The sequence below is a fragment of the Ziziphus jujuba genome, chromosome 5 (assembly GCF_031755915.1).
Source record: "Ziziphus jujuba cultivar Dongzao chromosome 5, ASM3175591v1".
In the NCBI taxonomy this organism is placed as follows: domain Eukaryota; kingdom Viridiplantae; phylum Streptophyta; class Magnoliopsida; order Rosales; family Rhamnaceae; genus Ziziphus; species Ziziphus jujuba.
In genome coordinates, this window is record NC_083383.1 from 9,430,337 (window position 1) to 9,452,931 (window position 22,595).

Below are 22,595 nucleotides of genomic sequence, written 5' to 3' on the forward strand. Positions count from 1 at the left end.
CTCGATGAATTTGGATAGGAAAGTGTATAAGGAAAGGATATACATATACTGTGTGTGTGTATATATATATATATATATATATATTTTTTTTTTTCTAATCAGGAGAGTACTGGAGATCATCTGGTCCTACAAATTATCGCCACTGAACCATGTCAGGTTTTGCTCTGCGTGGGCATTTGCAGTGTGTCGGTCTGAATTCAAAGCAAAATGAAAAATAAAACACAAAAAGATGTTCAGAGCAAAGAGAGCACATGCCACCAAGGCACCTGTAAGTGAACAGTGAAACTACTGGTTTTCAAACATATATGATTACGTCAACGTAGATTTACCACTAGTTACCAAGGTCCATGTGACAGTGAAACAGAATTTTACAGTGTAAAATTTTCTTCTTGGCAAACTTTGAATGTCCAACGTTTAATCAGATTCCTCTTCATAAAAAGATCAAAACCGCTCAGCATACGACACGTCATGTTCTTCCGAAGTACTACAGCACTCAGTACCCACCTTTGCAAATAAACCCACCGTCTTCTTCGGCTGGGCTGCTTCTCTTTCACGGACTCAACTGAGAAAAGAAAATAAACCAAACCACCTCTCTTTCTCTCTCTGTTTCTCAACCCTTCATCGACCATGAAAACTCATCAACCTAAGCTCAAGACTCAACTTTTCTCATGTGGGTTTTTCCGCCATTGCACTCAGACTGCTCTCAGCCCAACTACTCCTCATTCTCCAACCCTTCCTTTCACACCCTCTGATCCACCGCATCTACACCAACCACCACCACCTCCTCCTCCACCATCTGATCCGCCATGTCACCGTCCTTCACAGCCCGACTCTGAATCTTCCTCTTCTTCAACCTCCCAGAGCTTTACCCAGTGGAAATTCCCACTGCAAACCTGCTCACCTGTCCTTCCCCTCCTTCCACACACTCAATCCAAACCCTCGTCGGAGACCAAACTCACCTCCTCCGACCTACAACCACCATCGCCTCCGCCTATCTCCTCCGCCAACCTCCAGGAACTCTTCCATGCGGCCGAGCTCCAACTAACCACCGGCTCCGACTCCGACCAGCTCGCCGCTCTTCACCTCTTGGAACGCGCTCTCGTTCCCAACCCGCCAACAGACCCGGATTGCCCGCCCGAATTGATGCGCGGGGTGGTAAGGAATTTGAAAAGCAAAGCGGGAGCGAAACCCGCCACGAAGATCTTGTTGGCGCTGTGCCTGGCCGAGGGAAACCGCCACGTGGCGGTCGAAGCCGGTGCTGTCGCGGCGGTGGTGGAGACGGCGCTGGAGATGGAGGGTCCTCCGGCGGAACGCGCGCTTGCGGCGCTGGAGCTGATGTGTACGGTGGCGGAGGGAGCGGCGGAGGTTAGAGCGCACGCGCTGGCAGTTCCTGCTATGGTGACGATGATGGGTCGGACGTCGGCTCGTGGGAAGGAGTACGCGATCAGCGTGCTGGCGGTGATCTATGGAGGCGTTTCGGAAGCTGAAATGGTGGAGGCTGAGACGGAGGAGGCAGCAGAGGAAGAGTCGGAGGCGGCGGTTCCGGCACCGCCGGAGGAGGTGGCGCGTGCGGTGACGTTGGCATTGCAAGGGGATTGTAGTGCTAGAGGGAGGAGGAAGGGTGCTCAGCTCCTCAAGGTGCTTCAAAACAATTGCTAATCGTTGCAATATTAATAACTACGTTTCCATTAATTGTTATCTATTTATTAATTAAAATAAGCACTCCCTTTTCTTATTTTTTTATTTTTTCCCTTTTCTTCAGTTTTCAAATTTTCATTCATCCTTCTTTATTTTTTTTTGGCCCCCTCAACAATTCATTTTCTATCCATGAAATTACTAGTTTTATTTTTTATATTATTTTTCATGTCAGAGACATAACGTGATTGATTTTAAAACAAAAAATTAAATTAGGAAATAATAACTTGAGTTAATTTCTTTATGGATTGGATTCGCCGTAAAAATTTCAATGAATTTTGATCTATAATTTTGTGTGTTCATATGTTTAATTTATTTAATAGTGTTAAGAAAAAAATCACAGTACGGTAAAATAATTAAAATTAAAATGCGAATATTAAAATATATATATATATATATATATATACTAATTCGTAAAAACGTCTTTTTTTGGTTTCGACTCCGAAGGTTAAGCTGGCTTTACTAGTTAAGGCCCAGTTATAATCGGAGGGTTCCAGTTTGTAGTTGCCCATGGGCTCCTCGAACCAGGCTTAGTACAATTTATAGTGAATTGTGGTGGGCTCTAAAAGTGTGCCCCTAATTTTGTGTATATCATATATATGACAAATTAAGCTTTATTTTATTTGAAAGAACTTTTTTTTTTTGTTGAGTAGTTGAGAAACAAATTAAGAAATTAAAAAATAAAAAAAAATAAAAACCAACCCCAAAACAAAAGTGATGATATATATATATATGGTCCGGTGCTAGAACTCCTCATCCCTACCCTTTTGAGGTGTTGGGTTCGATCCTCCTCTGTTTTAGTGTAGAATATTATTGTGAACTTGATAAAAAGAAATAAATACATAAAATAATACATGATACATTTACAATCACTCTGCATGAAACAGACCTGTGAGGCAGCATTTATCCAAAATAATAATAATAATAAAGAGAGGATCTATGAGGCAGCAAAATGCCTCTATACGTTCCAAAATTATTTTTGGAAAACAATTGGGAAAATAAAAAATAAAAATAAAAAATCCTTTGCATCTGCTTTTTTGTTTTTAATATATTGTATTTTTTTAAAGTTCTATTATTATTTGAATATTTCAAGTAGCTGTTTAATTTTTTATTATTATCATTGTTATTATCATTTTGTCAGTTGTAGTTTTTCAATTCTACAAATTTCGGTGCTTTGTACATATAGAACTATTGGTAAGAGAGAAGCATAAATTCAGCAAAAATAAAATAACAATAAAAAAAAGAAGAATAAATTGATCGTCGATCTCTTTGTTATCTGAGTATGAAATAGTAAGAAATCAACATTGATTTTCCATGCTCATTAAAAAAAAAAAAAAAAAAAAAAGAGAAAAACATTGATTTTCCATAATAATCCATATCAATTATATTTTCCTTGTAGTAAAACGAAGTAAAAGCAAATCTAAGCTAGTGTCTTTTCAACCAACAAAAAAAAAAAAAAAAAAAAGAATCTAAGCGAGTGCCAATGTTGGTTTAGAAACTAAAAAAGTAGCTCCCTTATTCGTTATTAATATTGTTCTTTCAATCGTTTAACAACATCGCCATAATGCTAACCAAGCCAACGGCAGACATTGAAGTGCAACCATTCCAACCTCTCACCTTCACATGGGGATTCGGCATTTCATTATTTATTATTTTGTCCTACCACTTGGATTACATTATTGATTTCCTTTTAATAACCAGAAGATCAATAAATCGGAGGGAAATAATTTTTAAAAAAAATAAATAAATGATACTCACCCAACATTCTACTAAACTCAACTAAAACAATTACTTTTCAATTTAAAGTTCTTTTTTTTCTTGTGCTAAAACAATTTAAAATTCATGAATGTACTTATATATATTCTATAAAGTAGCTCGTTCCGATTTTGACCCAAAAAACAAAAAAGTGACTTTTCTTTAAAGTATATTGCTTAACGTCTAATACATTCTCTTCTCTGTCTCATTATATTTACTTCAAAGCGTTCCCATTCTCATTCTCACCAATAAAGCCTTCTTTGCACACCCCAACGAATATAAATAAAAAATAAATAAAGAAAAAAACCCAATCACCAATGGAGCTCCAGTGGTGGTTTATCATTGTTCTTCACCAACTCCAATGGTTTTGGGGTTCCATTTCGGCCATGCCACCACAACCTCCTGTTCTCTGCAACCAAACCAGTTGTATCCTTTACAACTCCTATGGCGCCTGGGGAGACAGAAAACTCTGCCATGTCCCAAATGTCACATACCCAACAACCGAAGAAGAGCTCCGATCAGCTGTGGCCTACGCAAACCGAAACAATCTCAAGCTCAAAGTTGCCACAAAATTCTCACACACCATACCAAAACAGGCCTGCCCTGCGGCTGCGGGTTCAGGAAATGCCATGCTGATCAGCACAGCAAAATACGATTCTGGGATCGAAATCGATGCTGCGAATTCGGCTGTCGTCGTTGATTCTGGTGTAGGACTTCGACAGATGATTGATAAAGTGGAAGAGGCTGGTTTCAGTTTGGTGGCTGCTCCATATTGGGAAGGTGTGAGTGTTGGAGGACTAATTAGTACTGGTGCTCATGGAAGCTCATTGTGGGGAAAAGGAGGTGCTGTTCATGACCATGTTATTGGACTTAGTCTTGTAATTCCAGCAAAAAAATCAGAAGGGTATGCTAAAATCATCAGATTAGAAGAAAAAGATCCACTTCTTAATGCAGCCAAAGTTTCATTGGGTTTGTTAGGAGTTATCTCTAAGGTAAGTTTTTGGGTTCCAAATTTGGATTTTCAATATTCAAGGATTGTTTTTGAGTTTGTTTGGGTTTGATGAACAGATAAAGTTTTCACTGGAGCCAGGATTTAAGCGAAGCATAACATATAATTTCACAGATGATTCCAAAGTTGAAGATATATTCTTGGAGCATGCCAAGAAATATGAATTTGCAGATATAACTTGGTATCCCTCCAAACACACAGCAGTTTACAGATACGATAGTAGAGTTCCTTTAGATGCCAATGGTGATGGCATTTTTGATTTCCTTGGTTTCCAACCCAATTCTGTTCTGATTTCCCAATCAATTAGATCATCAGGTAACTATAATTCTCAATTCCCCAATTCTTCAAAAACTCATAGACCTTTCTCTCTTTATTCTAATAATTCAGCTGTGAAAATTAACAGAGAAAACCATGGAAAAGCTGAGAAACTCGAAAGGAAAATGCACACTTGCAGCTACGACAGTGGGATTTAAGAAACTGGTGGCTAATGGATTGAAGAACAATGGACTAATCTTCACAGGCTACCCAGTAGTGGGTCGTCAGGGCAAAATGCAGACCTCTGGTTCTTGTTTTTATACAGGTGGAATTGACACTTCGTGTGCTTGGGATCCAAGAATCAATGGGCTTTTCTTTTATGAAAGCACAGCCATTTTCCCTGTAACCAAGTTCGGAGACTTTATCAGGGATGTGAAATTGCTAAGGGATATAAACCCAGATAATTTCTGTGGGGTTGATAACTACAATGGATTTCTAATACGTTTTTTGAAATCTTCAAAAGCATATCTAGGCCAATCAGAGGACTCAGTGGTGGTGGATTTCAACTACTACCGAGCCGATGAAGCTTCAATTCCGAGACTGAATCAGGATGTTTGGGAAGAAGTTGAGCAAATGGCATTCTTTAAACATGGGGCTAAGCCACATTGGGCTAAGAATAGGAACTTGGCATTCTTTGGCGTGCAAGAAAAGTATGCCAATTCTGTCAAATTTATTGCTGCTAAGAAACAGTTGGACCCACAGAACATGTTTTCGAGTGAATGGTCTGATGAGATAGTGTTTGGAAAGGAATTAGCCACTAAAGCTGATGGGTGTGCTTTGGAAGGACAATGTATATGCTCAGAAGACCGCCATTGCAGTCCAACCAAAGGGTATTTCTGCAAACAAGGTCTTGTTTATAAGGAAGCTAGAGTTTGTAGGTATTCACCACCCTCTGTCGCATCAGGAATCTGACGTATATTTCCTCGTTTAGTTTTCAGCTTGGTTTTTTTTTTTTTTTTTTTTGTTGTTGTTGTTGTTGTTGTTGTTGTATTCGGCTCCATTAGTTCTCTCAACGCCAAAACCCATCAAAGAAGTGTAAAAGATTAAATCATTCATAAAACAAAAAAGTGTAAAAGATTAAAAACACAATGATCATTTATTGGCGACTTTTATTATTATATGGTTAAATGTTTATGGTAAGTGTTATCGGTGGCACCTTTTTAAATGTTTGAAAACTAAATTTGGATTATATTATATATTCACATTGTTAATGTTCAACTTATAAAAAAAAAAAAAGAAAAAAAAAAAGAAAGGTAATTTTATTGTTCTAAACATCTTAAGGATATATATTAATAAGTATGACATTTTAATTTTCTTACAGTAATCCTTTATGGGATCTATCTTTAATCACCATGAGAACTCTGAATTGGCCGGTTGTTAAGGTTTGTGGATTTGCTTTATAACTTTTATTCTGGATGTCTTTTCCAAGACATGAAAAATTAAAAATAAATTGGAGTCCATAAACATTGGATGAATGGGTTGGCCACTGAGATTATTAGTGCAAAATACCCTTTCCTCATCCTCTAAGAAAGCGATATTAATTAATTAGCATTCAACTAAATAAATTATCTAAATTATAAATTATTCAAATCATTTACCTACTACATAATTTGAATTCATGCTTTTATGATACAAATAAAAATATTCAACTATTAAAGTTAATCCCCATTAGCAGTATTTATTTTGAAGTACACATAAAAGGTTTTTTTAATGCCTGAATTTAGAATTTGTATTTATTATTGTTATTATTATTATTTGCTCATTTTCAATGGACTTGAACCACGCTCTGTTGCATGAACACCACCACTCATCCCAATTGAGCGTGGATTCGACTCTATTATTATGGTATTTCGAATTTCTTTTTTTGTTTCGGCCCGAAGGTTTTGGTCCAGTTAAAATCGGTGGGCTAGAATAGATTGCATGTGACAGCCCGTGGGCTTCTTGGATCGTACTGGGCTGGTTAAAAAAAAAAAAAAAAAGTGTTCCTAGACGTATAACAAATGAAGTTTTTTTTTTTTTTTTTTTGAAAGAGCAAATTAAGATTTTAAAAAACATAAGTAATGGTAAATAATAAATATATTCGTTCCTGTTATAAATAAATAATATAAAAAAATACATCATAAATGATGAAGAGAATTAATTTGAATACTTTTATTTATGTCGTAAACACTAGATTTGAGTAATGTAAAAGATAAATTTTGAATATTTTATAACGTTAAAAAAAAAAAACAATACATCTTAATTATTTTCAAAAAGACAAAAGAAAAAATTATGATTCATTTACAACCATTCTACATGGAACTGATCACAACACGTCTCATTATAATTTTTAGCCCAAAAAAAAGAGAAAAAAAGAAAAAGAGAACACGTCATTATAAGTTGTTTTTATTTTTTCTATTTTACAAAATTATTCTTTTTGACAAAGAGGGTTTTTTAACCACTTTTTATTTTATTTTATCAAAAGATGGCTTTTAAATTTTAACTGGTTATGATTGTTGACAGAGATAAAATATTTATATAGCAGTTGTCAGTTTGGTTGTTAAATTAAATTGGAAATCAATGATACACACTCAAGGCAAATACTTTGGATTATACTTGCCTGATTACTTCGATAAAATTATTACAAAATAAAAAAAATTATTATTATTTTTTTTAATCATTGGGAGAATTAAACCCAAAACAGGGAGGAGTGGACATAAAATAATAAGAGAAAAATACAAGATGAAAATAAATTAAGAAAATGTTATTTACCCAACAATGATCCACTAAACTCGATCAAAACAATAATTGTTTGAATTAAAGTTTTTTTTTTTTTTTATCATGCTTGAATTAACGTTAATGTGTATATATATTGTTTAACTTAAAGTTCCTGTATATATATATATATATATACATACATACTGGGAGACATCCCAGCTTTAAAAAAAAAAAAAAAAAAAAACATCCCAGCCTAGTAACTTGGATGGAACATCCAAATTCGTTATTTACATCCCATTAACAACATAGCTGGATGAGTTTTTCGGCCAAAATAAAAACAGAAAATTATTGCATATATATATAAAATTTTATTCTAAGGCGAGCAATGAACATGCTACTATCGTTGATGGAACATCCATATTCTTCTTTTTAAGTCCTATGTTGGTGTTTGTCAGGCAGATTCGCTTGTTTTGATTTAACCAAAAAAAAAAAGAAAAAGAAAAATCCACTTGTCTAAAAAGAGAAAAAAAGAAAAAAAGTGACTTTTTTTTTTTTTTTTTCAACTTCTAATATATACATAAATACTCTCCTGCATCTCATTATTTCATCGTTCCCATACATACTGCTTAACCCCCTTTACAAACCCATTCCCACCATAAACCTTCTTTCTCTGCACCAAAAAATTAAAAAGAAAAATTACCGGTAGAGTCCTTATGATGGTTTATCATATTAATTGTTCTCCACCAAGTCCTTTAGCTTTGGATTACCTAAAAACAAAATGTTCCTTTGGCTTTGGGGTACCATTTCCGCCATGCCACCACAACCTCCGGTTGGCTGCAACCAAACCCGCTGTATTAACCTATACAACTCCTATGGAGCCAATGTCCCAAACGTCACATACACAACAAACGTGGCCTATGCAATTAGTCCAAAACAATATCTCAAGCTAAAAGTTGTTCACCAAATTAGTTAGTGTCATTGGGTTTGTTAGAAGTGATGATCTCCAAGGTAGTAAGTTTAATTTAAAGCTCTAATTGCATTATTGCTTCCAAATTTGGATTTTTCAATATTCAAAGATTGCTTTTTATTTTATTCTGGGTCTTAATTTTTTATGAACACAGTTAAAGATCATTTGAGGCAGAAAGATTTAAGGATTTCGTTTGGTATTGATTTTGGGAGTTCTAGAATCAACTATGAAATTTTTTTTGGCAAATTAGGTGTTTAGTAAAAATATATTATAGCTGATTATTTGACAACTTTGGCAATTATATAGCAAATTCTAGAATAAATTCTAAGGTGATTTTAAAATTCTATTTCTTTTATAATTAAGACAGATAAATTTAAATTTCTAAAATATCCTTAATTAATTAATACAATATCATATTTTATTTATTTTTTATCCTATCAAACAATTATACTCAAATTAAAACTCATTAAATAAAAGCTCAAATAAAAATTTTAACATGAATCAACCACTTTAAATAAATGTAATATATATATATATATAAACAAATAATCTTTTGATTGTTAAATATTTAATTTTGAAATTGAGACTTGGATAAAAAAAAATCAAAAATCATATATTTTAAGGTAACACTTTGTGAGATTTATTATATATTATTTAATTTTAGTATAAAAAGTATATAACATAACCACATGTAAATCATTGATTTGTTTTTTTTTTTTTTTAAAGCTTATATAAATCATGCTCATTTTAATAATTATAAAATTTACAGTTACATATATGATAAGAGGTCCTATGGCTTGGATATCAACGGCGAAGGCAACTTATGATTTCCTTGGTTTCCAACCCCAAGTTTGTTTGGAGATCGCCAAAGCAATTAGATCAAAATGGTAATAAATAATTCACAATTCCAACTCTTTCAAACTCATAATATTCTTTTCTTATGTTAACTTCATGTGCACTAATATAGCACCATTAAAGTTGACGGATATACAGTCACTATTTATATATAAAGTTGATGGGTATTCAGTCAGTATTTGTATATCGATCGCCATCTTTTTCTTCATTAATTCCTCAAACTATGTTATGAAATCAAATTAAAGGTTGTTAAAGGGCTTTTAGTTATTAATTAATGGTTTGTGGATTTGTTTACAAAGATGAAAAACAAAAATAAGAATTGAAGTTCGTAATTTTGGATGAATTGGTCGGTAACTGAGACTATTTCCCCTGGTGACTGAGACTACTAGTACAAAAGACCCGTTCACGTAATGATATAATTGTATGCATTTTTGACAAATGAGTACCTTTACCCCCTACCCTACACTAGCTAACAATTAATACTCTATGGCAAAGATAACTACAAAGCGCCTGCATAAAGTTAAAATAGAAAAACATAAAATTAAATTTAAAAAAAAAATAGAAAAAGAAGAAGAAAAACTTTGCAAAAGTTCAAATTAATTGTCAAACCAAAAAGTATAAACCATGATCAGAAAACTAAAAAACAAAAAATTAAAAGAAGACTAATTTAGCTTTATCTAATAATTTGAAAAATCTATAGGATCTGGAGTACGTTGACATATAAACAAGCTAAAATTAAAAGTTATTGCTAATTAATAAAAAAGTGTCAGCATGCATGAAATTTTAATCTTTACGCAGTTTAGTCGTCAGTATTTTCTTATTTAGTTGGGACATAACAGATTAATTAGCTTAGCGTCACTTGAATGTCAATGAATTCAGAAGTTTGCTTATTTATTATTTCTTTTTCTTTTTTTTTTCTTTTTCTTTTTTTTGGGATAAGAAGAAAACAAACAAACCAACCAAATAATCCTCAAAAGGAGGATCCAAAGCAACAAAAAAACAATTCAACATACAATGATTATGTCTTATTTTGTTGTCCAAAAAGAAAAAAGAGTATACAAAGATTACGAAGATTATAAGCCAATAAATTTTTATATCTTTAATATCCAACAAAGGAGCCAACTACTATCCTTTAAAGTTTAAATGTACAAATGTACTTTAAATGGCAAGTTTTTGGCATCCAAAATGAACTTCTTCCCAATTGATGAAACAGATGCACGTTTGGTAACGCTATATTTAGAGCTAAAAGTATTTATTTGAGAAAATAAACATTTGATAACGTATTTGGCACCAAAAAATAATAAGAAGAAGAAGAAGAAAAAGAAAAAGCACTTTAGGTGCTTCTAGAAAAAGAACTAAGCAATGTGCTTTTTTAAAATAAAAAATAATAAAAAAAATTTGTTCATTTTTAATTAAAATCAAATGCTTAAAATATATCTATTTTACTTTTAAAAGTATTTTTTTAGATTTATATCCTACATTTAACTATTGCGTTATAAAATGTTTTTTGAAAAAAATACTATAAAACAAAAACATTCCTAAATGATAACATTTATAAAAAAATAACTATTAGATTGCGTTTTTTTCAGTTATTAAAATTTTAAAAGAGATGAAATTTGATTGGGATTGCAAATGGTGTTTAAATCCAGACATCTCACAGGAGGGACGATCAATTTTACTACCATGTCCAAAGGGAAAATTTAAATAGCTTTGAATTCTACCAATAATGCTAGTTTTTGTCTTTATATGAACATTTGTGTATATGGAGTGGAGATATGCTTGTATTCATATTAGCATGTGTATATATAAGTTTAGGATTCATTTGGAATGTTGAACTACTAAAGTGATAATATCCTGATATATTCAGGGTTCTATGCATGTATTTGTGTATATATATATATATATATATAGCTGAAAGTTGTATACATATATTTATATGTATATAAATAAATATATGTAGGTAAATATCCATATTCGAAGACTATCCTAAGCTAAGGCTCGCCAGAAAGCCTTCATACATTACCGAGAAAAATACGAAAGTAGACAATCATCACAAATAGATGATATGCCCAGACTTGCCATATATTTTGAGAACAAACACCAATTGAAAGTATGAGGCTTGACCAAGTAATAAAAGCACTAAGAATACACTTTCATATTATGGGTTCAACCAAATTTAGATGAAATTTCCCTCCCTAGAATATATTGTAATCCTGCAACGAAAAAAAAAAAAAAAATTGAATTGAAAAAATAATTGGGTTTTTTGTTAGAAGATCTACACGTTTCTTTTTCCAATTTACTTTCACTTGGATGGGACAGAATTTCAGATCAAATAATTTGCTGCTAATGATAAAATAAATCCTCCTAAGCGATTGAAAACCTGCATAATATACTGTGTAATGTAAACGGTGTGTAAATCACGTAAAATATATTACGTTTGAAAAGTCTTATTTTAAAATCACTCACAAAACAGCAATACAGTCAATTCTCACAATTGTTTTGGGCACTATATGAAATTACAAATTCAAGTATTGTCCACGATTAACCATTTATTGATTACCCCAATGGGGTTCTTAAAATACAGGCATCCAGTAACCATGCTCGATAATTCCCTGTATCCCTGTTTACTGTTTCCTGTTTCTTTTTTCCACTCCCACTTCCCACCAAGGAATGGGGCATTAGTCAAAACACTGCAGCAATCTTGAGCCCTTCTGAAAACTGAAGGGGCTGTGTTGAGGCTTTTACATAACTTATCCATATGACACCCACATATAACAACTGAAATAAAAGTACATATATATCATATATATATCTATATATATTTACTTGCAGATGGTCAAAAGGCAAGATGGTATATACAGTTCTCGACTGGCACCTAGCACTGTTGCATAGCTCACCTTCAGACAGGGAAGACGCCAAACACAATCCAAAGGAGTCAGTTTCTGATTTCAAAATCAACTTGCAAGGAAATTATGACTGGGTTTCTAATCCACTACAGAATCCGACTTTTTGCATTAGCTGGAAAGAATCCAGGACTCCACCTGCAAAATTACAATTTCAGAGATTAGATGCATGATAAATTTAGGAAGGCACATCCTAAAACAGGCAGCTCTACAAGAAAAGGCATTTCAACCCTCATAGGTGGTAAAGGCTTAAGAAGTAATACCATTATGGACATCAGGATCCTCATGAAATTCGACGGCGGACATGTTCCTTTTCTGTAGCGTGCTTGAAATTCCTCCGTAGCTTGTGCTGCTCCAAATTAATTAGGCTGGGCCTCATTTCAAAAGGAATTAGCTTTCCAAATCTTAGGTCTTCTCCTTTAATCATATACTCATTCCCTACTTCTGGCATGCTAAAATCAGCTGGGTTTCTGTTAATAGAGCAATGTGTGGACTCCAAACTGCTTTTTGGTGGCCAAAAAGTTCCATTACTTTGACGGGTTTCCAACTTCTGTGTTGAATTTTCTGTAGTGTGGCATTGCAAGGGGAACACCAGAGAACCAGATGAATCAAGCAACCCTCTGCAAATGTTATGAACGGAGATTGCCCCATGATTTTTACCTGATCCACCATGTGCAAGCACAGATTTTTGTGGTTTTCGACCTCTACTCTGTGTAGTTGAACAGCTATGCACCTTCTCTTTCTTTTGAGAGCTTAAGGAAACTTGACCTGTAAAGTCAGTAGTCCTTTCAAGACCTTTATCATGTTGAAATGAGGAAGTAGATGGACCAACTGCCGGATTGACAAGAAAACAATCATGGGATTTCGCAGGACGATGAGTTTTACCATAATACTCAGATGACAGGTGTTTCATACTATTACTTGCCTTGTAAACACTATTCTCCAGCCGGGAATACTCCTTAGAGGTTTGATCACGAGGACAGGGTCTCTCAAGGAGCTTCGAGTTTCCACCCATATTGAAGGCTGCACCTGATTGCATCCGTGCATCCATGAGGCTGAGTAAATGCATTGCTGGTATTGTTTCATTAGAATACAGATCTAATGAACCTACCAAATTTTGATGAAGTCCAATTCCATTATGTTTGTTAGCTAATGGATACTCTGCATTTCTTCTGCCTAAATTTTCAGACCCAATTTTTTGAGTATGTTTTTCAAGGCTAGTAGAATTTAGGTTCAAAAACTTTAGATCAGGATCCCTGTTCACATTCCCCTTGTGCAGTGAGCTGGAACAGTGTGAAAGCATATCTACGCTAGTAGGCTGTGCTGCTGCTTTTTGAGGAATACTATATGCCAAGGGCATGTGGTTTGGCATCATAGATGACCAAAGACGAGCTGCTTCTTCACTTGACTGTGAAATGGTTTGGCATGTGTTACAAGCACCCATCTGCATGCCAGTATGAGAAAAACCATGCCCCATATCGCCATTCCATTTGCAGTTTTGCGCACAACTACACCTGCTAGAACCAGTAGCAGGAAATTGGACTCTACCTGGAGACTTCTTCTGAGACTGAGAAAATGTACTAATTCCTGTAGGACCATGAGTATGACCTAAATGGCTCATGTTGAAGTGGTTTCCATCAATATGAGAAAAATAATCAACAGACTTCTTTTTGGTGGGTCCTACATTTTTCCTCATGGTTATGCCATTTTTTCCAATTTTGGCATGAGGTTTTCGTTTCTGACTTGTTTCCTCTAATATTCTAAATTTCTCAAAACCATAGACTTTGCTATAATCTATTATTTGACCATTCCTTGCCTCATTTGTCATTTCGACCAGATGCCTACTGTTTTCAGCATTATCTAGACACCTCTCATACTGATTCTTTGCCATAAGTTCAACAATTTCCATAGGTATGTCATCCAAAGCTCCAGGCTCAGACACCTTGTCAGTTATTTGGTCACCATGTTGTCTACAAACAGCTGAATGTTCCTTAACTCTAACAGATTTCTGACCATTGCTTGCACCACAAATTTCCTGCAAAGAGTTTACTATTATACACAAAGATTGAAAAAGAAAAACAAAATGGATTAAAGATATAAGTGCTCCACCAAAGACTTTACTAAAATTGGTATACTTTCCATACCAGCAAAAAGTTAAAATATCAGTAAGTCTCCATAAATTAAATTAGCAAGTACTGGCTCAGATGGGAAAATGGAAAACTCAGTTTTCGTATCTCAATTCACTGACACATGCATCATGCATACATATTTTATATGCCCATATATTACGGGGAAGAAAAAAACATATCTCCAATAATGCCAATGATACCAATGTTAAAAATGCCATAAAATTAGCGAACAGCCTAGAGGAAGTGCAAAATTTCTTGTCAAATAAGGAGGTTGTTGCATCAAATTGTCTGGTCAAGCAAAGATAACCTCAGATACAGAATCCCTCCACACTTCAATTACATGCAACTATGATGTGGCATTCAAACAGACACCAAAACCAGCTACAAATGATGCTTTACTCAAGTTAGATGCATAGACTGTAGTCACACCAATAATTCCTGAGTCAGGAAATCAATGGTTGATTGGTATGTTCTAGTCAATCATTATTTAATTCCATGAAAGAAATCAAAAACAGGTTACAGGTGAAGCGTTTTAGAAAGACAAAAGAAACTTACTTAGCAAATGATATATATCATGCAGCCATGGTAACAGAAAAACTTACCACAACAATAGAAACAAGAGAAAAAAGGTCATACCCTTTGCTGCATTTGAGAATGACTCGCTTCTCCAACCTGAGGGCTGTACTTGCGCTTCTCATTCAGAACAGGCATACCATAGGTGGCTAATCTACTACTAAGTTCACCATGCAATTCTTTACCAAGAAAAGGATAAGAAGTGGATTTAGAAGGAACTCTTGAATTAGCAACATAGGTTGTTTCTACATCATTCCGCATGACCTCATCCACTTTTGAAGTACCCTCATGCCAAGGTAACAAGTTAAGTAGGCCATCTTCAACCTGAGGAATATATCTTCTGTCATATCTTTGTTCTACCAAATAACTTCCAAGAGAATGATGCAGTCCTTTTCCAGTAGATGTATCTTCAACTGGCTGAAAAGAAACAGGTAAAGGCCCAGTTTGGATAACTTCTACATCTTTTCTTGTAGTTGGACCTTCATCAATGATCCTAGGTGCTTTTCCATCATCAACCTGTAGCATCTTGCTTTTCTTCTTGCAAAGACTAGATTTCCTGTCCTTTCTTACAGCAGGCAAAATAATTTGATCCATTCCTTTGGCTGCGTATGCATCTTGCATTAGTCTGGGAGGAATACCATTATCAACAATAACCTTACTTGAAATTCCAATTTTGTCTTGGATTTGCTTAGGCAAACTTTCTTCAGTTTGAGCCAAGGGCAAACATGCATCAGTGACTTGGGTTTTCTTATTTTTTTTCTTACCATTAATAGGACTTCTATCAATACTATACTTATTCCAATAGTTTGCCATATCAGTCTGCAGACGTATTCCACCAAATCCATCCTTCTCTATTTCTGAATCTGCATTTCCAGTAGCAGTTTCTACATCTCCATTGGTGTCCTTAACTTTTTTATTTACATGATTTGGAAAGCTCATCTGTGGGGATCTCCATTCTCCATCATAAGGCAACTTCCTTTTCTTATTCTCATCCAAACCCCCTGTCAGATTTTCTTGGAGAGACACCTGACCTTGAGGAATAGAAACCATTTCTACCATTGGAGATGCACTATTAATTTCATTGGATGGAGAATCTTCGGTGCTGATGTGACCAGTCTTTCCATCTCCATTATCAAATAACAACTCAGTCAGCAGACGCACCTTTCGATTTTTCCTACGGTGGGACCCACCTGACTTATCCTGATGATGATCCTGAAGGTTATTTTCATCTAAAATCTCAAAACTCTCAGATGATGCATAATCACAGTCATTTAATACCAAGTCGCCGTTTGTCTGCTCCTTAACAGCATTGCTTGCCTCATCATTTAGAACTTTTGTCTGCTCCTTAACAGCATTACCTGCCTCATCATTTAGTCTGGGTGACATTGAAGTTCCAGAAGCTATCACTAACTCCTGTTGTTCATCCATAGAAGCATGTTTTTCTCTCTGACAAATTTTGGGGGGATTTCTAGCCTTGCACTTGTGGTTTCCAATCGGAAACTCAAAATCAGTACCTTCATGACTTTCACAGCTTTGCTTTATAAATTCGACAAATCTATTGGATTCCAGTTTTAGAGCTTCTGTACCTAAAATCATTGACAATTTGATAATGACAAATGATAGCAAGTAACTTGTTAAGTGTCTTTATATAATTGCCAAGCATAGAAGATCTACCTGTGTCACATTTATGTTTCTCCTGCATCTTGTTTGAATCAAATTCGTTCACAACAACAGTTAATCTGGGAATTTCATGACTCATATCATCTTTTAAGCCAGTCTCACGTCCTGGATTAAACACAAAATAAATCAAACAGCTATAATATATTGGAAATAGGATATCTAGAAAAACTGAGCTTGACATGAAGCATATATACCTAAGAAAGTCGTGGTGGCAACTTCAACTTTCTCTTCTTTCTTGTCACTACATGATGAAGGATGAAGCATACTGCTACTAACATTAGTAGATATATGAGCATCAACTATTCTTCCCTCAACAATGCCTGACTTTGGAGCTTGCTGAATATCTGGCAGAAGTATTGCAGTATCAGCCGAGGATGGCATCTGAGAGCAAGTGAATTTAGATCCCGCATTACAAGAATTAAAGCCTGGATGATGATTTTTTACAACACTCCCAGAACCAATTTCCTGTGTGCAATTATGGCAACGCCACCATTTGAATTTTGGAACGTTTAGATGAGGAAGCATAGATTTTGTTTCCTCAAAACTATTCTGTTCACTTTCTGAGGCAAATGGCCAACACATCTTCCAGTCTTTTTTGCGGATTTCAGATACAAACCCGCTGCATTTACCCCAAAAAAAAAAAAAAAAAAAAAAAAGGGTAGATAATTTTAATCAACAAAATTTTCACAAGTAATCCATAAGTCAGCCATTTACAATGTACAACAAATGAATGAGGTAAATATGAAACATAAAAGTTTCCATACGTTTGATCTTGTTACACATTTTTTTCAATTTATCATATAATCTGTATTCTTTTGTAGATGATTTTCCCCAAAGTAAAAAGACAGTTATCTAGTATTTGAGCTCTTGACGAAAGCTGTTGTTATCACCAGTTGATCCGATTCAAGCTATGAATGCTGGATTTCAGTGAATAGTATAAAAACAATGGCTTTTTTAACCAAATACAATATCCAAGACATTGTTCCATTAGCATGTCAAGAAAAGCAAAGGCATATAATCTGGGAACCAAATGAAAACTCTACAGGATTAAAACACATGAGCTATCAAAAGCTTACCGCATTGAAAAATGCTCACACTTCCCCGCATCTCTCTTATCATTAACATTGTCAAGATCAATAGATATTGAGTCAATCTTAACATATGATCCCACAGCCATGGAGGCATTGTTGGAGTTGATCTTTTGATGAGTCTCCTCCATCACAGTAGCCTTCTCCATGTTATAGCATCAAACATTCCCCCCCGCTAATAAATACCTCCTTCCAACATAATGTTCACACAATTCAACTATCAAAATATCATTATCATATGCTAATAAAACAATAAATCTAAGACAAAAGCCAGCTAAACGAAATAAAATACCAAAAAGCTTCCATAGTACAGCAAAAGATATGTGTGAAAGTCCCATAGCATCATATTAGGGTTTTTTAACAAACACTAGTGAAACCTCAAAGTAACTAAATCAATCAATGCCAAAATTATTACAGTACCAAATAAAATGTCAAAAACCTCTTTAAACAGTGATTAAGTACATAAAATAACGACACCAATGTCAATATACAAGTATATAACAACCAAGGGGAAGAAATTAGAAACCCTAATTTTGTACGAAATCAACATAAAAGGAGTTTAAAGTGGCCAATTCAACGTCTCACATAGAAGAGAATCAGTCATTTAGTTAAGCCAACTCGTTTAAGCAAGCCAAATAAATGATAAGATAAGGTCAATAAGAAAAAAACCACACATTAGGGTTTCGTGTTTATGAGACCGACATATAGCCACCAAGAAGAAAAAGCTGAGTGAATCTAGCTAGATATGCAAATAGACCTCGCAAAACCACCATAGACTTACTATTAGCAAAAGCCAAATCCGAAATTACGAGCATGCAATCCAATCCGCCAAAATAAAATAAGAATTTCCTTAGGGTAGTACTTAATAATCCAGTTAGAAAATTCACAAACACTAAACCATTAAACCTCACTTTAAAAAAAAAAAAGAAAAAAAAAAGGACTAACATTAGAATAAAAATAAATACCGAAATGTTAATAGAAATGGATAAGTTTGATCCCCCAAAATTAAACCCAGATAAGGAAAAAAAAATATACAAAGTAAAGGCCAAACTTAAACGTACAAAAAAAAAAAAAAAACACAGTAAACCCGAGCTTAAAATATCTTTTTAAATAAAGCAGTTTAAACTGAAAGGAAAAAAAATAAATAAATAATCGTACCCAATCAAAATCTAACCCAGTCATCGAATCCCAAAAACCGAGATGAACAAAGAGTGATTTAGTGCTGAGAAAAAAAAAAACAAAAAAAAAAAATACACACCCGCAAAAACTCAATCGTCTAGAATACCATAAGACTCCTCATCAGCTCGACTTCGATTTTTCCACGGCTTGTAGAGAAAATGGTAGTGGAAGATAGAGCATAAGAGCGCGAACCTCGGAGAGTTAGCTGAGCAACGAGATTCGAAGCTGGAAGTGTAGAATTTGAGTGCGAACTTTGGAAAAACCCTAGAGAGAGAGAGAGGGTTTCCGATTCTTTAGAGAGAGAAAGAGAGAGAGAATAGAGAAGGTGAAAGAGAGAGAATTTTTATCTTTTTTGTCCTTGAAATGAGGTTTTCTCATTTTTTCTTTTTCATTTATTTTTTTTTCTGTTGGTACTAAAAATCATCCACACCATTGCCATGTCATAGACATGCACATACCATGTATAAAAAAAATATATATATCCATAATATTTACAGAGAGAGAAAGTGTTGTAGCCAATAGGAAATAGCCAAGTGGCAGGAATGTGCGGTTCTTATCACAATCCATTATGTTTTTGAAAGAAGAAAAAAAAAAAAAAAAAAAAAACCCTAGTAGAAGTGGATAGTTAAAAAAAAAAAAAAAAAAGGTACTGTTTCCCCACGCGTTGTATCCACGCTCTGTTGCGTGCAGATAATTTATTTTTTGTACCTGTCGTGTCAATGAAGGCGAAAGATGCCTTTGCACATTAAAGACTTCTGATTCGTGCGTGTCAACCACTTTCTTGTTAGAAGAGTGGGTGAGTTGAATTTAGAACCCTAACATTTTTATTTTATTTTATATTTTTCTATTGAGTAATGAAGGCATCTAACCCTAGCTAAGGCATCCCTACCTCCTTCCCACACATATGACATGCCCATTCCCCACCCAAAAATATTATTAAAAAAAAAAAAAAAAAACAACAACAACAACAACAACAACAAAAAATATGAACCGAAATAGAAATGGTACCCAAAAACAATTTTTTTTTTTTTTTCTTGTCAAAAAGATTAGCCACGTACGTACTGCAAGACAAATTTTATATTATATTAGACAACTTTGATATTAACGAAACGCCTTTTTTTTTTTTATATATAAAGGATTCTATGAATTTATACAAAATTCCATATATGTATGGGTATAGAAAAATATAAGCCATATGTACATGTTGGTATTATTTATGGGTTTTGGCTATACGTACAAATTAAGTTAACCCTAATTATCTTATTTAGAAAGAAAGTAAATTAGTCTCCGACTCTCTGGGCTTCAAACCTGTGGCTTTATGATATGATAATATATTATATTTTTAGTTTCTTTTTGGGCAAAATGAAATACTAGCTTATATATATTTTCACCACAAAATATATGTCTTCGTGAGCTAGTCATCGAAGTACTGTTAGAGATTTCACACAACGTTAATCAAAATCATCATTGCAGGAGCACGCTTGTATAAATGAAAATCTAGAACAAATTAAAGTGATCAAAGTATACAAACAAGACACCACATCAACTACATATATATGAGTCGGATCCAAAAACTGCATATATATGTGAATGTATTTATTATACGAGGGAGTAATGGTATATATATATATATATATATAATTTTATACATAAATACTATATATATAAATACTATATATATAATTTTATACATAAATACTTGTAATGTCATGAATTTAATTAATTTTTCTGATGAATCTGTGGTAAAATTGTCAATATATTTTCTAATCAGTTTTATACCCCATCTGCGAAAGTAATTTTATGGAGTACGATAGAGGGGAATCTATATATTATTGGTTGGGTACGTACATGAATTTTCTGGAAATATATAACATTCCAATCAACTCGCTAAACACACATATAAACCTGTATATTAATATTTATATATATATATATATATATATATAGAGAGAGAGAGAGAGGGATACTAATTAAGACTGCAAAATCGGATACATTAGTGAGCTCTTCCTTATAATAGGTAGGTATCTAAGTACAAGCAATTTTACAGTAATTAATCGGTGCTTTGAATATGACAAGAGTCATGTTTCATAGGCAAACAAAGCTATAGACCCAGATACATGGATGATCTATATTTAAGGTGTGTGTGTGATGACCCTCTTATTATTATGGGAGGGCCCTATGAATATTTCTAGTAATCATGCATGTAGATATCAATTACCCTTTAAACAAATCGTAAATTGGCCATTTTCTACCCTGTTTCAAGCTCCTTGCCCTAAATCTGTAACATATATACAAAATTAATATATATACAAAAAAAAAAAAAAACTTCATGGATAATAGTTAATTGTGACAGTCCAATAGTCATAATTACATATAATTGACCAAATTTGCTAAAAGTTTGCACGTCTCTCATCAAAATCTAAGTAACCTTGCCTATATAATAGCAAAAATTTTAATATATATATACACACACACACATATATATATTAAAAATTAATTCTTTCAGATTTTCTTTTTATATTGGAGAAAAAGAGTTTTAGAAGATCTTCATTTTTCATTAAAATAATCAAATAATAATTTGGTCATTCAATTGGCCTTGTATATTGACAGCAAATTAAGATATGCAAAATTGACATTCATGAAAATTAACCCAATACGTAAAAATAAATTTTCAACTAGCTAGATACAACTACTTTTTGCTAATTAAACAGTTAATGGATGCTTTTGTATTACGCATTATTGTTTCTTTTGTATGTAAAATTCAATTATAACAATTTTTTATTTTTTTTCCCAATGATTTAGAAAGCTCAGCGGATATCGTTGCTGGGTTGCAACCCAAAAAAAGTGGCTCAATATATATAAACAATTATCTACATGCAAAACCCATTAATTTTCAGATCAAATTAATCAACATTAATTATTAGGGAACTCTTTCAATATATACATCTATTGGGTTCGCTCTATTAATTAACATGAAGTTGATGGATGAAAATGAAGGTGATTAGATCGTCAAAACACAAAAATTATTTTTGTATAGTGAACGCTATCCTTTTCTTATTTCAGCTGAAGGTACTGTTACTGGAGCTTTCAACTTACTTTACTCAAAGCAAATGACTTCCACATAATTTGTCGACTCCGAATAAATAGATCTGATCCTTCCCAATAAACTAGACAGTTCTCCATGCACGTGCCTCACCTGTGCCCAACTTATTTGGCCAATCTGCTTCATACCCATTATTAGTTCTTTCACCTTTTTTGTGCATTCTTTATATGATTTTGACTCGGAACTGGTTCAACCATTTTTTTTAGGTGATATTTTTTTTTTTTTTTTGGGTGAATTTTTTATTAGGTGATCTGTAAACACTAATATGCCCTTGGGTGTATATATATATATATATATATATATATATTGATATTGTAGGCTAGAAAAACAGATTATTTTATTGTCTCTATCATGCGATGGTTATTAATTAACAAAGTTACATATATATATATATATATATAGCTTACTAAATTGAACATTTTCTGCTTGGCTGATACTCCTAACCTATAAAAATTAAAGTTAGGTTAATATTTCTTTACGTAACAAAAGTAGGTATATTATCTCTGCAACAACAGCTGGATAATAATCATTTCAATACCTGACCTCTAATATCAAAATATATATATCTATATATATTAAGTTTTTCTTTTCTTTTCTTTTTTTTCTTCCTCTTATTGAAGAAATAATGGATGGGTATGAGGTGGGGG

The 22,595-nt window shown here is 33.7% G+C and overlaps 3 protein-coding genes across 5 annotated transcripts; 2 read left to right on the top strand and 1 right to left on the bottom strand.

Annotated features, from left to right (window-relative positions):
• The first annotated feature begins 149 nt into the window (after positions 1–149).
• On the top strand, positions 150–1,735 carry LOC125422907 (E3 ubiquitin-protein ligase PUB23). Its single transcript, XM_048475468.2, has one exon. It carries the CDS (start codon positions 628–630, stop codon positions 1,657–1,659), a length of 1,032 nt encoding a protein of 343 aa, XP_048331425.1. The 5' UTR covers positions 150–627; the 3' UTR covers positions 1,660–1,735.
• A 1,912-nt stretch (positions 1,736–3,647) lies between these two features.
• LOC107420638 (L-gulonolactone oxidase 3) lies at positions 3,648–5,863 on the top strand. The gene is made up of 3 exons (XM_016029649.4): positions 3,648–4,442; positions 4,519–4,774; positions 4,863–5,863. The coding sequence occupies exons 1-3, from the start codon at positions 3,768–3,770 to the stop codon at positions 5,684–5,686; spliced, it is 1,755 nt and encodes a 584-aa protein (XP_015885135.3). The 5' UTR covers positions 3,648–3,767; the 3' UTR covers positions 5,687–5,863.
• A 5,811-nt stretch (positions 5,864–11,674) lies between these two features.
• LOC107408042 (protein EMBRYONIC FLOWER 1) lies at positions 11,675–19,267 on the bottom strand. 3 transcript variants are annotated; one of them, XR_007241430.2, is made up of 8 exons: positions 18,925–19,266; positions 17,655–17,855; positions 16,773–17,197; positions 16,573–16,683; positions 14,962–16,484; positions 12,460–14,231; positions 12,191–12,334; positions 11,675–12,071 (listed from the first exon to the last, which is right to left on the bottom strand). XR_007241430.2 is itself a non-coding variant. In XM_048475420.2 (7 exons), exons 2-6 carry the CDS (start codon positions 17,813–17,815, stop codon positions 12,480–12,482), a joined length of 3,972 nt encoding a protein of 1,323 aa, XP_048331377.2. In that variant the 5' UTR covers positions 17,816–17,883; positions 18,925–19,267; the 3' UTR covers positions 11,675–12,334; positions 12,460–12,479. The 3 variants fall into 3 exon arrangements, 2 of the variants coding, with proteins under 2 accessions (XP_048331377.2, XP_048331376.2); XM_048475420.2 differs by having other exon boundaries at positions 11,675–12,334; positions 17,655–17,883; positions 18,925–19,267; XM_048475419.2 differs by having other exon boundaries at positions 11,675–12,334.
• Positions 19,268–22,595: the final 3,328 nt, after the last annotated feature.